The sequence below is a fragment of the Miniopterus natalensis genome, chromosome 2 (genome assembly GCF_054644295.1).
Source record: "Miniopterus natalensis isolate mMinNat1 chromosome 2, mMinNat1.hap1, whole genome shotgun sequence".
Classification (NCBI taxonomy): Eukaryota; Metazoa; Chordata; class Mammalia; order Chiroptera; family Miniopteridae; genus Miniopterus; species Miniopterus natalensis.
This window is the reverse complement of record NC_142082.1, coordinates 81,187,507-81,204,567: the sequence shown is the minus strand read 5'-3', so window position 1 is coordinate 81,204,567 and position 17,061 is coordinate 81,187,507. Positions and strand designations below refer to the sequence as shown.

Here is a 17,061-nt window from a genome sequence, read left to right as displayed (position 1 = left end):
TGTGTTGTCTTTTTTATTCATTGCTTTAGCCCCTGCTCCTACCAGGTGCCTGGCACACAGTTGGTCCTCAAAAGATAAATTTGTTGAATGATTGAACAGCTTACCAAGGAGCTAGCCAAACTCCTTTAAGACGGTTTTCAGGGATCATTCCTGGGCCTGCTGAGGCCTAGAAATTCAGGCTTCCCCCAGTCAGAAATACAAGTTGCCCACTTGAGACTGGGAATCACTTATTCTGCTGTGAGGGTGTCCATAGGTCTAACCCCTAGGAAAACTGGGAAGAGGAGCTTTGTGGGAAAGTGTTCCCTTGACTTTTGAGAGGCAGTCTTAGAAGGAAAGGACTTTGAAGGCCTTCCCCTCAAGAAATAAAAATAGAAAACAGAAATCTATTTGGACTTCCTTCTTCCACGTTGAATGATAATTCCCGCCATGCATCACAATTGTAACTAATTTTATTTAAATAACTTATGTTCCCAATCTAGTTGGAACCATGTATATTTGATTAACCACTCTATTTTGGTGCCTCAATAAATATTAAATGCATGACTCTGAAACTATGAACACTTAATTATGATTCCACCAACTTTTTAAATACTTCTCTAAATTTATTCAAATATGAAGATGTATGCCTGCACTGTTGATATAATCATGGTCCTTCTGTTATGGAGCTGAGCTGCCTTCCAGGAAGATATATCAAGGTAATAACAAGAGTGATGCATGCAACAAAAGAGAAAGTCGAGAGTGCTATGGGATTTACAGCAAGGGAAATTGATCTGGGCTAGGGGGTGGGTGGAATGAGAAGTTTTGTAAAGAAGTGATTATCCCCAGAAGAGTGTAGGGGTGGGGTGGAGGGCTTCAAGCTTTTGCAAAGAAATTCTGTGTTACTAGGTACTATGAATAAGAGGAGAAAACATGCTGCAGAGGTCGACAGCACACAAACTCTAGAGGTATTATCAACCGTGTAAACAATTTTGGACTTTTCCTGTGAAATTCCTGTAGTTCTTATGTTACCAGAGAGCCCCCTGAGTTGGAGGTGTGGGCTTTCCCCTCTTCAGCTCTTATCAGCTCATGAAAAAGAATTCAGATGAGTAACAGACAGTAGTGTTAAAGAAAAGCAAGCAAATATTAAGGAAGCAAAGCAAATGAGTTTACTAAGGAAGTAAAACAAGTGAATTTATTAAGAATACACTTGGCATAAAGCACAAGTGGGCAACTCAGCTAATCTGAGTACCCTTCCCTGTGGGAGTTCAAGGAGTTTTATGCCCTTCCCTCTCTAGGTTTCAAAGCTCCTCTGCCAGATATCTTGGGTAGCAGACTAGTCCTCAAAGTCCCTTTCTACATTGTTGTGGCTTATCTTGGAATGTTTGTACATACATCTGGTCATCTTGTTTGGCAAGTCCTAAGAGAGCTGACTTCTTTGTTTAGTGGGTGAGATAAATTCCCCTTTTCTCCCCTCCCCCTCCTCCTGCTCTAACACCCATCTTTCCAGCCTAACATCCCTCAAGTGATACCATCACAATGCTTTGGGAGTTTTGTTGTTTGTTCCCCAGACTTTATCTGTCCTTGTGTTTAGCTGGCACAAATGGCATTAATTGGATCTTTGTTCTCTATTTTCCCAGGCCTGGGTGATTTAAGCCATGTGTTGTCTGGTTAGGGAGGAGAGATATAAACTATTTGCTCTCAAGTGTCCTTGGTTGGGGAAGATAAGGTCTTGTGATTCACAAGCTGACTGCAAGCTGCCCAAACTGCTTGGCCTTGCTTAATTTTCTTGTCTGAGTTTCCCCATCCCACTTGCCCAGGAATTTTCCTAGTGGCTTACTGTCCTGCCTCACTTAGGACAGTTTTTTTTAAACTTTTTATATTGAGATAATTTTAGGTTCACAGAAGAGTTGCAAAAATAGTACAGACATCCCATATACCCTTCACCCAGCTTCCCCTAATGTTAACATAATAATCATAGTATAATTATTAAATGTGAGGAATAAGCATTGTTACAATCCTGTTAAATAACTACAGACTTTATTCAGATTTTATTTATCTATTCTAAGGTCCAATCCAGAATTCTACACTTGAATTTAGTTGTCATGTCTCCTCAGTCTCCTCCAATCTCATACACAAAGACATTTGAAGATTGAGCAGCAGACAACATGACATTTTACCCTTTAATACTTAAGCATGTCCTAACAGTAAGGATTATGGACAGTTATCACACCAAAGAAAGTAACAATTCTCAATATTGTCTAATACTAGTCAATATTCACTGTTGTCCTTAAGATATCATTTTTAACTAATATTTCTATCCAGGTCTCAACCAAGTTTCATCCATTGCATTTAGCTAATATTTCTCTTTAGTCAATTTTATTCTAGAACTGCAGTACCCAGAGTAGTAGCCACTAACGCCTGTGTCTACTTAAAATTAAATTAATTTAAATTTAAAATCCAGTTCTTCAGAGATGCTAGCTACATTTTAAGTGCTCAATAGCTACATGTGGCCTGTAGCTACTGTATGTGAACAGCACAGATATAGAACATTTCCATCCTCACAGAAAGTTCTGTTGGACAGTGCTCTTCTAGAATTTTTGCCTCCATTTTTTTTCTATGATGTTGACTTTCCTAAGATGAATACAGTTATGGTTTAGAGCAGGGTTTCTTAGCCTTAGTACTATTGACTTTGTTGGGGGTTGCTGTCTGGTTTACTGTAGGATATTTAGCAGTATCAGTAGAAGCTTTCCATTGTGACAACCAAAAAACTCTCTAGGCATTTCCAAATGTCCCTTGGGGTAAAAAAAAAATCACTCTTAGTCGAGCACTACTGGTTTAGGGTGCTTTGCTTTGTTCTGTTTTAATTAAAGGATTGAAGAAACCAAAAGAGATGGACATAATTTATTCTGAATTGATAATATAATGCTTAGTATATATTCAATGAAGTTTGATGAATGAGTGACTCATTATTGAAATGTTAGGATTTTAGATGTTAGGGAAAGATGAATTATATCCAGAACTTTTTTAAGCCCTGTCTCTTTATCTCTTCCCATCCTGCTAAGTCTGATCAGAAATGTAGAGTACAAGAGCAAGGGGATACCTCCCTTTTTGCCCATTTAGTATCAAGTGTATTGGAACCCTATCATAAGCAAAATAATACTTATTATCTGCTACATCAGAGATTTTAACCCGGGTGGGAAATAGATGCAATACAATAGACTTTTTAAAGTTTCAAGTTTGAGAACTCAGACATAATTATTAGGTACTTAATAAGTTCTTAACAAATAATTTGTCAACCCTGGAGAGATGTCACATAATTAAGAGTTTGATAATAGGGTATGTATGTATATATATGTACCTACAGTTAACCCTCATTATTCATGAATTCCATATTTGTGAATTTGCTTGCTCCCTAAAATTTATTTGTAACTCCAGAATCAGTACTTACTAAGTTTTTAGTCATTCACAGATATGCACAAAAGACTGAAAAATTTAGGTCCCCTGAAATTTGAGTTTCCTGTTGCACACGTTCACAGCTGAAGCTGAACAAAGCAATGCTCTGCCTTCTTGTTTTAGCTCATGCGGTAAATGAGTCCTTCTCAGGGTCTATTTATTACCCTTTTAAAAACACTTTTGTGCTTTTTGTTGGTGATTTTGCTTTTTAAAATGCCCCTGAGCATAGTGCTGAAGTGCTGTCTAGTGTTTCTAAGCACGAGAACTCTGATGTGCCTTACAGAGAAAATGTCTGCATTAGATAAGCTTCTTTGAGGCATGAGTCACAGCGCTGTTGGCCCTGAATTCAATGATATGAATCAGCAAAATATATTGAATAACGTGTCTTTAAACAGAAAACCCATGTAAAACAAATTTATGTATTGATTGGTAATGAAAATGTTTTTCCCAGAGACTCACAGGAATCTAACCCTGTATTTCCCTAAGGAGCAATGCTTTGATATTCACCAGTTCAGCATTCATGGCAACTTTACAGAACATTAACTACTACAGATAATAAGAATCAAGTATTTATTTGTTTGTATTTAAAAGTCAACTCTGAATGTGACCTGGGTCTGAGGATAATTTGTGCAAGTGCAGACATTAGCTTCTTGCCCTTCCCATCCATGGAATGTGGCAGAGGGGAAGTGGGATATGATGGCTGAAACCTGGAGCTTCCCCAGTCCAGACTTGGGTTGGAATCATGCTTGCCTGCTTGCTGCTTATGTCTCTGGCATGTGGCTTCACTCTCTATCTTGTTCTTTCATCAGTGAAATAGGGGAAGTAATAGTTCTGACCTCATAGAGGGTCAAGCACAGAATGATACAGGCATGCAAAAGACATTTAACCAGTGCATGACACAGACTAAATGTTCAATAAAGGTTTGCTTCTGTGGTCACTCAGACTTTGACTACTTGTAAAGTCCTTATAGGGAAACTATATTCAGAATCGACAGTGTGCTGTGTACTGTGGTAACTGTTTTGCCATCATTATTTCATTTAATTCTCACAGTATGTGCCAACTAATATGAGTCAAATGGTAAATGATAGGTATAAACCTCGGCTCATGTTAGACCCTAGTGTTGAGGAAGGGGGCACAAAGGAGACCTAACTGAATCACTGTTTTCTTTCTTAAGCTGTGTACCCAAGTATTTGTTGCATTAGTCTGTGTACCTTTTTCTTGTCAATATATTTTATTGAAGATGTTTCTAAGAGCAATGCATGTTTATTTTAACAAATTAAAAAGCGCAAAGAGCATGCCCAACCTGGCATGGCCCAGCAGTTGACCATCGACCTAGGATCCAGGAGATTGAGGTTCGATTCCCAGTCGGGCACATGCCCGGGTTGTGGGCTCGCTCCCCAATGGGGGTCATGCAAGAGGCAGCCGATCAATGACTCTCTCATCATTGATGTTTCTCTCTCTCTCTCTCCCTCTCCTTTCCTCTCTCTGAAATCAATAAAGATATGTTAAACAAACAAACTGCAAAGAGCAAAAATCCTTTCCCCTACCCTCTAGAGGTATTCACTGTTGGCTTTTTGGTGGGGATCCTTTTGGGCTGTACATGCATTTTTTTTTTAAACAAAATTAAGATCACATGCTACATACCTGTAACTGGATGTTCACTGGCATTTCACTGTGGAGTGCACCATAATTATTTAGCCTGTTGATTCTTAATGGATATTTAGATTGTTCCCCACTTCATTATAAATGTGCTGTAATTCTATATCTCCACTTGTACATGTTAGCATTTCTGTCAGATGTCAGCAGTAGTATTCATGCTGCATGGTTAAGAATTAAAGTATATCACGGAAATGCCCTTCTCAGAGGTAGCTCTCCTGTCAGCACTGAGTGAGTGCCCACCCCTCTAAGCCTCAGCAGCTCTAGCGTCTCTAAATTTGTGATAGCCTGAGGCAAAACCAAGTATTTCAATGTTTTAACATGCATGTCTATGATCCTTACTGAGATGGGGTGTTTTTCACTTATTTACTGGTTATATACATTCTGCACTCCATGTATTGCCTGTTCTCATCCTTTGTGCATTTTTGTATTATTTTCTCACTTATTTATCCAGGAATTCTTTTGTATACTACTTTTTAACAGTGTATATATAGTCCTTTATATATATATATACATATATATATAGCATTTTTCATATGTGTGATATCCTGTAATCCAGTTTTGAGTTTCTTTCTATGGCCTCGGGACAGCCTGAAGAGATTCCAACTTGTCCCCCCTTAGCCTCCTGCTAGTGAGAGACCAAGTCTGGACTCCGCCAGATGTCCAGACCCTAAATGTCAAGCTCTCTTGGCTACACTGCAGTTTACACTGCCCGTAGTCCAAAATCCAGCAGCACATAGGGAGGGTTCTATTTTTCCGAAATCTATTCCACAAAAGCAAAGCTCATGAATGACCGTGATTTAAGGCCTACAATCCCTGCCACAGCTTTCCCAGCTGCTGGGAGGTTGTGGAGTATGGCTTTTGCACCACATAAACAGCAATCTGAGCCTTGACCCTTGGACGGAATTGGAGGTGGGGCCACCAAGTGTATGTTTTCAGCATCAGCTGATTGGTGCTCATCTCCTGTGTGCTCCGCAGAGTTTGTGAAGCGACTCCGATACTGTGAATACCTGGGCAAGTATTTCTGCGACTGCTGCCACTCCTATGCAGAGTCCTGCATCCCGGCGCGGATCCTGACGATGTGGGACTTCAGGAAGTACTACGTCAGCAATTTCTCCAAATGGCTGCTGGATAGTATATGGCACCAGCCCATTTTCAATTTGCTGAACATCAGCCACAGCCGATATGCGAAGGCCAAGGAGTTGGACAGAGTGAGGGTGAGCAGCTGCCTTTTGGGGGAACCAGTCCAGCGGCTGAAAGGGTCCTGCCGCCGCAAATGTACATCACACCCATCACAGGGAATCCATTCCATGGGCACCCTTTGAGGGCATTTTACCGTTTTCCAGTGGATAGAGTTTTGCCTCCAGGCCCCTGGCTTGCACTGGCTCTTGCAAAGTCTCCCTGTCAGGTTTTATATTTATGCTGTTTTGCATTTATACATAGCTTTTAAATTTTATTATTTTTTAAAATAAAAATTGTACATATTTGAATGTACAACATGACTTCATACCGAGTGAAATGATCACTATTCAATTAACATATCCATCTCCTTACATAGTTACCTTTATGTACTTGTGTGTGTGTGGTGAGAGCACCAGAAGTCTACTCTGTTAACAAATTTCCAGGATTCAGTATAGTATTAACTATAGTCATCATGTTGCACATTAGATCTCTAGACTTATTCATTGTGCACAACTGCAATTGTGTGCCCCGTGACCAACATCTCCCCATTTCCTCCACCTCCCTACCCCTGAGAACCAGCTTTCTACTTTCTGCTTCCATGTATTTAGCATTTTTAGATTTCACATGCAAGTGAGACCATGCCGTTTTTTTCTTTTATGTCTGGCTTAATGGCTTTCAGGTTCGTCCATGTTGTTGCAAATGACAGGATCTCCTTCTTTTATGCATAGTTGTATTTTTCTTAAAGAAAGCCTCCAATGTTATATAAACTTCAGGGTCCACAAAACTTGGGTCCATCCTGGACCCTCTGCAAATCTCAGGACTCAGTCATGAACCCCTGCTGTATAGACTTTACTTCAAAGGCTTGTTTTATAGAGTTATAGCAATTCAAGGTTAGAAATAACATTGAAATTTGACATACATTTCCAGTGTCATATATTACATTACAAGCATCCTGTTTTGTTTCTGACATTAGGAAATCCAGGAGCAGCTATTTCATATCAAGAAGCTATTGAAGACCTGCAGATTTGCTGAAAGGTACTATTGTTGGCTGGGACAGTCTGGGCATGTGAGTTGGGCAGACTGATAACCTCCACACATTTGCTAACCCTCTGTATGCCTCCTGGCCCATCCCCTCCAAAACACAGGGCCTCTCAGCATAGTACAGTTGTCCCTCGGTATCTGGACAGATTGGTTTCAGGACCCAAATACCAAAATGCTCAGGCACCACAATGCTCAAATCTCTTCTACAAAATGGCATAGTACTTGCATATAACCTATATTTGTATATAGGTTATAGCAGGCTATGCTTGTACATCATGTCATTCACATAGATTCAGCATAGTGCTTGACATATGGCAAAGTCAAGTTTGGAACTTTCTGGTGTGTTTTTTTCTGAATTTTTTTTTTTCCTAATTGAACAATGTATATTTTTAATATGTTTTTATTTTATTTTATTTTTTAATTTTATTTTTGTTTAAAATATTACAGATGTCCCTTTTTCTCCCCAATGACCTATTCCACCCTGTCCCATCCCCCTCCCCAGTCCCTCTCCCCACCATTGTCCGTGTCCTTGGGTTGTGCATATATGCATATAAATTCTTTGGTTACTCTCTCCCCCTCCACCCACCTGCCCTCCTCCATCCCTCCGACATTCGTCAGTCTGATCTATGATTCCATGTCATTGAATCTATTCTGTTCATCAGTTTATTAAGTTCTTTAGTTTCCACATATAAGTGAGATCATGTGATGTTTATCTTTCTCTGCCTGGCTTATTTCACTTAGCATAGTATTCTCCAGATCCATCCATACTGTCCCAAAGGGTATGAGATCCTTCTTTACAGCTGCATAGTATTCCATGGTGTATGTCCCAAGACTTTTTATCCACTCATCTACTGATGGGCACTTGGGCTGTTTCCAGATCTTAGCTATTGTAAATTGCACTGATATGAACATAGGGGTAGATATATTCTTTCTAATTGTGTTTCAGGATTCTTAGGATACATTCCTAGAAGTAGGATCACTGGGTCAAAAGGCAGCTCCATTTTTAATTTTGTGAGGAACCTCCATACTGTTTTCCATAAAGATTGTACCAGTCTGCATTCCCACCAGCAGTGTACTAGGGTTCCCCTTTCTCCACATCCTTGCCAGCAGGAGTCGTTTGTTGATTTGTTGATGGTAGTCATTCTGACAGGTGTGAAGTGATACCTCACTGTGGTTTTAATTTGCATCTCTCTTATGATTAGCGACGTTGCTCATTTTCTCATGTGTCTCTTGGCCATCTGTATGTCCTCTTTGGAGAGGTATCTATTCAGGTCCTTTGCCCATTTCTTAATTGGGCTGTTTGTCTTCCTCTTGCTGAGTAGTATGAGTTCTTTGTACACTTTGGAAATTAGCCCCTTATCAGATTCATCCTTGGCAAATATGTTTTCTCAGACCGTGGGGTTCCTTTGTATTTTGAGGCTGTTTTCTTTTGCTGTGCAGAAGCTTTTTAGTTTGATGTAGTCCCATATGTTTATTTTTTTCTTTTGTTTCTCTTGCCCTAGGAGATATATCAGTGAAAATTCCACTACATGGGATGTCTGTGACTTTACTGCCTATGTTTCCTTCCAGGATTTTTATGGTTTTTTGACTTATATTTTACCCATTTTGAGTTTACTTTTGTGTATGGTGAAAGTTGGTGGTCTAGTTTCATTTTTTTGCATGTAGCTGTCCAGTTCTCCCAGCACCACTTATTGAAGAGACTGTCTTTACTCTATTGGATGCTCTTGCCTCCTTTGTCAAATATTAACTGACCATAATGGCGTGGGTCTATTTCTGGGGTCTCTGTTCTGTTCCACTGACCTATATGCCTGTTGTACCAATACCAGGCCGTTTTGATTACAGTGGTTTTGTAATACAGTTTGAAGTCTGGTAATGTGATCCCTCCCACTCTGTTCTTTTTTCTCAAGATGGCTGCAGCTATTCGGGGTCTTTTTTGGTTCCATATAAATTTTCAAAATGTTTGTTCTAGATCTGTGAAATATGCTGTTGGTATTTTAGTAGGAATTGCATTGAATTTGTAATTGCTTTGGGTAGTATGGACATTTTAATGATATTAATTCTTCCAATCCATGAGCATGGTATCTTCTTCCACTTGTTTAAACCTTCCTCTATTTCTTTTTTCAGTGTCACTTAGTTTTCTGAGTACAGGTCTTTTATATCAGTGGTTAAGTTTATTCCTAGGAATCTTATTTTTTTAGTTGCAATGGTAAATGGTATTGTTTTTGTAGTTTCTCTCTCTGAAAGTTCATGGTATATATCAATGCCATTGATTTCCAGATGTTGATTTTGTTTCCAGCTACCTTGACAAATTCATTTATCAAATCTAGTAGTACTTTGATGGAGTCTTTAGGGTTTTCAATGTACAATATCATGTCATCTGCAAATAATGACAGTTTTACTTCCTCCTTTCCTATCTGTATACCTTTTATATTTTCTTCCTGTCTGATGGCTGTGACTAGAACTTCCAGCACTATGTTGAATGAGAGTAGTGAAAGTGGACATCCCTGTCTTGTTCCTGTTTGTAATGGAAATGGCTTTAATTTTTGCCCATTGAGTATGATGTTGGCTGTAGGTTTGTCGTATATGGCCTTTATTATGTTGAGGTATGATCCTTCTATTCCCACTTTGCTGAAAATTTTTATCAGAAATGGGTGCTGGATTTTGTCGAGTGCTTTTTCTGCATCTGTTGATATGATCATATGACTTTTATCCTTCATTTTGTTTATGTGATGTATCACCTTTGTTGATTTGTGGATGTTGTACCAGTTTTGCATCCCAGGAATAAATCCTGCTTGGTCATGGGGTATGATCTTTTTAATATATTTCTGGATCCGGTTTGCTAGTATTTTAGTGAGGATTTTGGCATCTATGTTCATCAGGGATATTGGCCTGTAATTTTCTTTCTTTGTAGTGTCTTTAGCTGGTTTGGGGATTAATATGATGCTGGCCTCATAAAAAGAGTTTAGGAGTTTCCCCTCCTCTTGAATTTTCTGGAATAGTTTGAATAGAATAGGTGTTAATTCTTCTTTGAATGTTTGGTAAAACCTACCTGTAATTCCATCTGGTCCAGGACTTTCGTTTGATGGGAGTTTTTTGATTACTGCTTCAATTTCATTAGTTGTTATTGCCCTATTCAGGTTTTCTGCCTCTTTCTGATTCAGCTTTGGAAGGTTGTATGATTCTAGGAATTTGTCCATTTTGTCCATGTTGTCCAGTTTTTTGGCATACAGTTGCTCATAGTATTGTATTACAGTCTTTTCTATTTCTGTTGGGTCAGTTGTTATATCACCTCTTTGATTTCTGATTTTATTTATTTGGGTCCTCTCTCTTTGTTTTTAGTGAGTCTGGCTAAAGGTGCATCAATTGTATTTACCTTTTCAAAGAACCAGCTCTTGGTTTCATTGATTTTTTGTTTTGTTTTTTTGGTCTCTATGTCATTAATTTCTGCTCTGATCTTTATTATTATGTCCTTCTTTCTTGCTGTTCTCGTGCTAGGTCTTTTAGTTGTTGTGTTCGATGGTTCATTAGATCTTTTTCTTGTGTCTTGAGATAGGCTTGTAATGCTTGATTTCTTCCTGATCTCCTTGGTAACCCATTCATTGTTTAATAACATGCTATTTAGCCTCCATGTGTTTGAATATTTCTGAGTTTTTTTATAGTGGTTGATTTCTAGTTTCATGGCATTGTGATCTGAGAAGATGCTTGATATTTTTTTCTGAATATTTTTGATCTGTGCTTGGTTGAATCCTTGGGTGCTAAACCCAACCCACAGATACAGAGGGCTGACTGTAATTACCTTGTGTCTCTCCTTGGGAATGCAAACCCTCTCGTTAAAGTTATTAATCCTTCTAACTCACTAGTAGTGAATTTATTTTGTTAAGAAGAATGGGTCAGGATGAAACAACTCTAGCCAGTGGCCTTTTTATTATTTTTAAATTGTGGTAAAATAAACATAACATGGAATTTTTTGTCTTAACCATTTTTAAGCAAACAGTTCAGTGGGGTTAAGTACATTCACATTGTTATACAACCATCACCACTATCCATCTCCATACCTCTTTTCATCCTGCGAAACTGAAACTCTGTATCCATTAAACAATTACTCCCCAGTCCTCCTTCCCCTCAGTCCCTGGCAATAACCATTCTACTTTATGTTTTTGAGAATTTCACTACTAAGTACCCCATATAAGTGGAATCATACAGTATTTTGTGATGGGCTTATTTTACGTAGCATAATGTCCTCAAGCTTTGTCGAAGTTTTGGCATGTGCCAGAATGTCCTTCCTTTCTTTAAGGCTGAATATATGTGTATACCACATTTTGTTTGTCCATTCATCCCTCTTGGGTTGCTTTCACCTCTTAGTATTCTGAATAGTGTTTCTGTGAGCATGGGTGTACCAATGGCTTTCAGAAACCACTGATAGGAGGCATGTCAAACTTTTATTGGGTGTAATAGTATTCTTGACTATGATGTGGTGATAATTCAAGTATTGTTCTATTACTGATAGATTTTTAGCGAAATAGACTTTAAATATCTTAATATTAAAATAGATTTAAATATCTTTGTAGATATTAAACCTTATAGAGTTTTAATATTTAATAGATATTTAAATGTTTTTTAATGTCTTTTGTTATTTAAAAAACTAGTTACTTAGTATAATAACCTCTAGATCCATCCATGTTTTCACAAATGATAAGATTTCATTCTTTTTTATGGCCAAGTAATATTCTATTGTATATATGTACCACATTTTCTTTATTCAGTTGTCTATTGATGGGCACTTGAGTTGTTTCCATAGCTTGGCTATGTAAATAGTGCTGCAGTGAACATAGGAATGCATACATATTTTCAAATTAGTGGTTTGGATTTCTTCAAATAAATACCCAGAAGTGGGATTGCTAAGTCATATGGAAGTTTTATTTTTAATTTTTTGAGGAACCTTTATACTGTGAAATAAGTCAGTAAGAGAACGACAAAAACCATATGATTTTACTTATATGTGGAATCTAAAATACAAAATAAACAAACTAGACTTACCAGGGGGTAAGTCATTATGCTGTACACCTGAAACTAATATAGTATTGAATATCAACTGTAATTGAAAAGTTACTTTCTTTTTTTTTTTTTAAAGAAACCTAGAATTTAGCTGAATCTCTGCCCACATCCATAGGTATGTCCTTAGGATAAACTTCTTGAAGTAGAATTTCTGGAAGCCATGGCCATAAAGGCATAGGCATGATTTTTTTGAGAGAGATAGAGATATTTAAGTGGAAAAAGAGCAGGTTTCTCAAAGAGTTAAGATTATTCGTTATAATAGGATCATAGGTTTAGAGATAATTTTTTTGCTTTGTTTTAAAGCTTCTTTCAGTTTCTAATCTTTACTTAATGATAATGTCTTACTTTTGAATTAAATTTCTTGGGGAGTAGCATGTCTTCAGTAGTCATTTAGGCTTGAGCTTTATCTTGCTCTGACAGGTTAATTACTCCTCAGACCCTCAGTTTTCTTGTCTGTAACATGTAACAATACCCACAATTCTTACTGTCAACAGCAATTTCTTGAATCTCCATTTTGTGTTTCAGATTAAAAAATCAAAATGACTCATGTTAAGTCCAGGGAGAAAATTTGCACAACAGCTCATTTCTGGACTGTGTGTTAGATATGTACAAAGCCCTGAGAGTGAGGATGAACATTTAGTTCATAAGGGACGGGGCAGGGAAGGGAGCAGGCAAGGGAGCAGGCAAGGCTTCCAGAGATAAACCTGATCTGGGAGTGGAAACAGGGTGAGTGAGTTCCCCAGGCTGGATGGAGAATTAAATATGGTTTGGTATCACTAGAATGTCAGGTCCAGTGTAGGCAATGGCTGGCTTGGGAATGCAATGCGTGATGATGCTACTCATCACTGATTCGGGGAATTCAGAAGGAGATCTGGAGAGTTTGGAGAAGGTTTTGTTCAGTTTTGAATGACCTTGGGACATCCAAGTACCTGTGACCAGCGCACAGTTGGATACCTGGGTCTTAAGCTTAGTTTTGAACACAAAGATTTGGGAGTTACATGCCTGAGAAGTAATTTTTCTGCCGGCTGGGGCAACTGTCAGTGAAAGACTTGACATTTAGCTGGAATCAGTAAGCTAGTGGGTTTTATCCAAGTATACATTTTTAAGACTTGAAATAATATTCAGTTTTCTTTTGCTCACTGTATGCATGGGCAGGCTGCAAGAGGCACATTTCTCTGCTGGTTCGTTTTTTTGAAATCGGCATTTATGAGATTTTAATTTCTTGGCTTCCAAGCAAACTTGCAAAATGCAAAGTGATGAGTAAGGTTAACCTGTTCTTGGGGCTATTTTAAAAAATTGAGTTAAAAAATAAGTGTGAGTTTCAGGAGAAAACAACTACCTGCTCACCCCTTTCCCCTTCTGCCCCAGCCTCTGTGTGGGTGGGTCCTTGAATCCTCTTTTTTTCCTCTCTGGCAGTGCATTAAAAGAGTTTGAGCAGGTGCCCAGACACTTGACCGACGAGCTCTACCTGTTCTCCCTGGAGGATCTGGTCAGGGTCAAGAAAGGGCTGCTGGCGCCCTTGCTCAAGGACATTCTGAAAGCTTCCCTCTCCCACGTGACCAGCTGTGAGGTGAGGTTCACAGGGAACAGGTGTGTCCCTAAGCTGTCCCTTATGCATTAGGGCCTGTTCTGGGTGTTCTGCACTTTACATCATTTAACTTCTACAAACCCTGAAGGAAGTGCTGGCAATACTCTTTTCAGATGGGAAAAATGAGATTCACAGCTATTAAAAGAGTCAAGGTCATCCTGCTAATAAGTAGCAGGGCCTGGATTCAAGCCTGGGCCAAGTGACTTCTTATCTTAGTCTGGGCTCCCAGCCCTGCTTGGGGGCCTGCCTCATATCCCATCTGTCTTGATGTTCCAAATACAGCAATTCAACTCAGGATCCAATGGAACAGGAGCTCTTTATCTACAGGGACTGAAGAATCGTAGTGTAGAAACAAAATTAGACCATTTAAGAATCATGTTTAAAATCATGATCTTGCTCTGGTGCCTTAATCCAACTCAATGTGAAATTTCTCCATGCAAAATGAATGCACATTTCTTATTCTGATCTATTCATTGCAACAGAATATAACATCCTGTTCCTTCCAGAAGCAGGAGTCATAGACATTTTAAAATTGATGCTTATTAAGTTCTGTAAAAGTAGTGACTAAGATTCTCCATCAAAAGAGACATTACCAATGGGGATTTTAACTTTTTGACTCCTCTTACAGCTGTGTCAAGGAAAGGGCTTCATTTGTGAATTTTGCCGGAGTACAGCTGTCATCTTCCCATTTCAGACTGCAGTGTGTAGAAGATGTTCAGGTATCTTAATAAATTAATAATATAAGCTTATTAGCTTAATAACTAAGTGCAAAGTTACCGTAAGTTTAATAACAAGCATAAAATTAACTTAAGCTTAATAATAACTATATAACATTTCTTTAAATTATAATGATGCTGGTGTGTGCTTATATGTTGAATTGGAGATAATAAAGTTTTGGGTGCACAGGAAGGAGTATTTGAATACAGCAGGGATAAAAGGTGATGTCTCCTAGTACAGAGTTTGAAGAGAGGAAGTGAACGCTGTTTTGCCTGTGCACAATTCTTCTACACCAGGGCAAGCTACAGTACCCCATCTTGTAGTTGGATCATGGTCATGCCCAATGCTGAAGTGTTATCTCTGGTTTCGTTTGCGCTACAATGGCAGAGTTGAGTAGTTGTTATGGAGACCATGTGGCCCACAGGACCTAAAACATTTACTATCTACCTTTTTACAGAAAAGGTTTGCAGACCCTTGTTTACTGTATTAGTGCCCCAGGAAATACTGTGTTCTCTAAACTGGTTCATGGGAGAGATATGGTAATGAAATCTGCCTTTGCCCTTGACATGAGCAAGCCCCCTTCTTAGACCACTCAGATGTCTCCCCTGACTCATTAGGCAGAGTTACAAGGTGGGTTCCCCACAGGGAAACTCTGAGGCAGGGATTTGCATGCAGAAAGTTCACTGTGGAGTATTCTTGGGCTCAGCGCCCACAGGGGTGTGAAGAAAGCAGGATTGGGCAGAGAGTGAAGCTGACTTATGAAGTGATTGCAGTGAAGGCTCAGCATATCTCATGGGGAGCTCTGAAATGGGAATGGCCTTCAACATTGTCTCAATTGAGGACAAGGGGCCAGCCCAGTCTTTAAACCCCATGTTTACCAATCAGTCACCCAACACAGGCTGGTGCTAACAAGGGGACATGACCTTGGGCAAGGCAGCTCTCTCTAATTAGGACCATTTCCAGGGAAGGGACAGCACCTGAGTCATTAGTTTCCAATACTCAGCAGCTGACGGAATGTCCCTTGGGGAGATCTGGGGGCACTGAAGCATCCATTCATCAGGCCCTCCAAGTCTCATGTTCATGACCTATTGGAGACTTTATAATCCCTCTGAATTTCAACCTACCTCATATCTTTTTGGAAAACTCTGATTTCTGGACGCCGATCCTTTCTCTCCCCAGGGTAGGGACGAGTGTCTGTATGTGAGAAAACAAGATAGCCCCTTTGCTAATGGCTGTCCTCCTCACTTGCAGAGTGCAGAGCTTGCTTTCACAAGCAGTGTTTCCAATCCTCTGAGTGCCCCCGGTGTGCAAGGATCACAGCGAGGAGAAGACTTTTGGAAAGTTTGCCCTCTACAGTGACATGATGCCCTGGAGTACTGTGAAAAAGACTGTTCAATAGGCCTTATGACAACACCAACATGTGTCTATTATTGACAACATTGTTTTAGATATTGAGGATTGTATATTAAGAAGAAAAATGGTCAATATTCTCTTTATTATATCTTTAGTATTTTTAAAGAATGCAGATTCTTGGTCATTAAGCTAAGGGTTGTTACTGGTGGTTTTGTTTACAATGTTGAGTGTTTTTGCTGCTACTGTTTATTTTAAGAGTTTTTTTTTATACTAATATTGTATTTGAATAGTTGTATTTAACTAATGTTGGAGCTCCTCGTCCTGTAAAGCTGTTTGTGAAAAGGGTTGGTACTTCCATTGAACAAAAATACAACCAAAAGTCTTTTCTCAGGCTTTATTTTCAGCTTAAATGCCATTTTGTATTGTATCATTCTTATAGACTTTACTTATTTCAGGGTTTGTATAGTGAGTGCACATTGCTTCTGCAGTTACGTCTAGATTTTCAAGATGAGTGTGAGTTGCTTAACTGCCTGTGGAGATGCCGTTTGAATCAGTTGCCTCTAGATGGCGCTCCTTCAGATGGCTCAAATCAAAGCTGTCTGTCATCTCTGTTCACACTAAGTCAAGGGATGCATGGTTGAATACAACCTTATCCCTGCCCTTTAGGATATTGTCTCATTGATATAAAATTGAATATAAGATATCTGAAGACTTAAATAAGTTGTGGAAAAATATTGTTAATAACAGTGTGATCATTGTACAGGTAGTCCCCCAACCCCATCCAGTGCTGTGGGCGTGTTATTCATTTAGATAATATTGAGCACATGAGAGAAATGAGTGTCTCCTATCAATCTGGTGTCTTCTCATCCTGTCATTTGTTTTCGCATCCTGATGCCTCTGCCAGATCTCTGCTCCCATTTATTATTTAAGCTATGTCTCTTTTAAATAGAAATACTGTCACATGGGATAAGATAAATAAGATAAAAATTCAAAAAATGTTTTATTCTTACCCATAGTTTATATTCCGTGTTAGGAAT

General features: G+C 38.9%; 1 protein-coding gene across 1 annotated transcript in view; it reads left to right on the top strand.

The window, feature by feature from the left end:
* RUBCNL (rubicon like autophagy enhancer) overlaps nt 1–16,419 on the top strand; it is a 37,326-nt gene extending 20,907 nt beyond the window's left edge. The window contains exons 9-13 of the mRNA XM_016219178.2: nt 6,067–6,305; nt 7,244–7,305; nt 13,783–13,936; nt 14,583–14,673; nt 15,923–16,419. Of these exons, the coding sequence (XP_016074664.2) occupies nt 6,067–6,305; nt 7,244–7,305; nt 13,783–13,936; nt 14,583–14,673; nt 15,923–16,035 (659 nt within the window). The 3' untranslated portion in view covers nt 16,036–16,419. The remainder of the gene's footprint in view (nt 1–6,066; nt 6,306–7,243; nt 7,306–13,782; nt 13,937–14,582; nt 14,674–15,922) is intronic.
* Nucleotides 16,420–17,061: the final 642 nt, after the last annotated feature.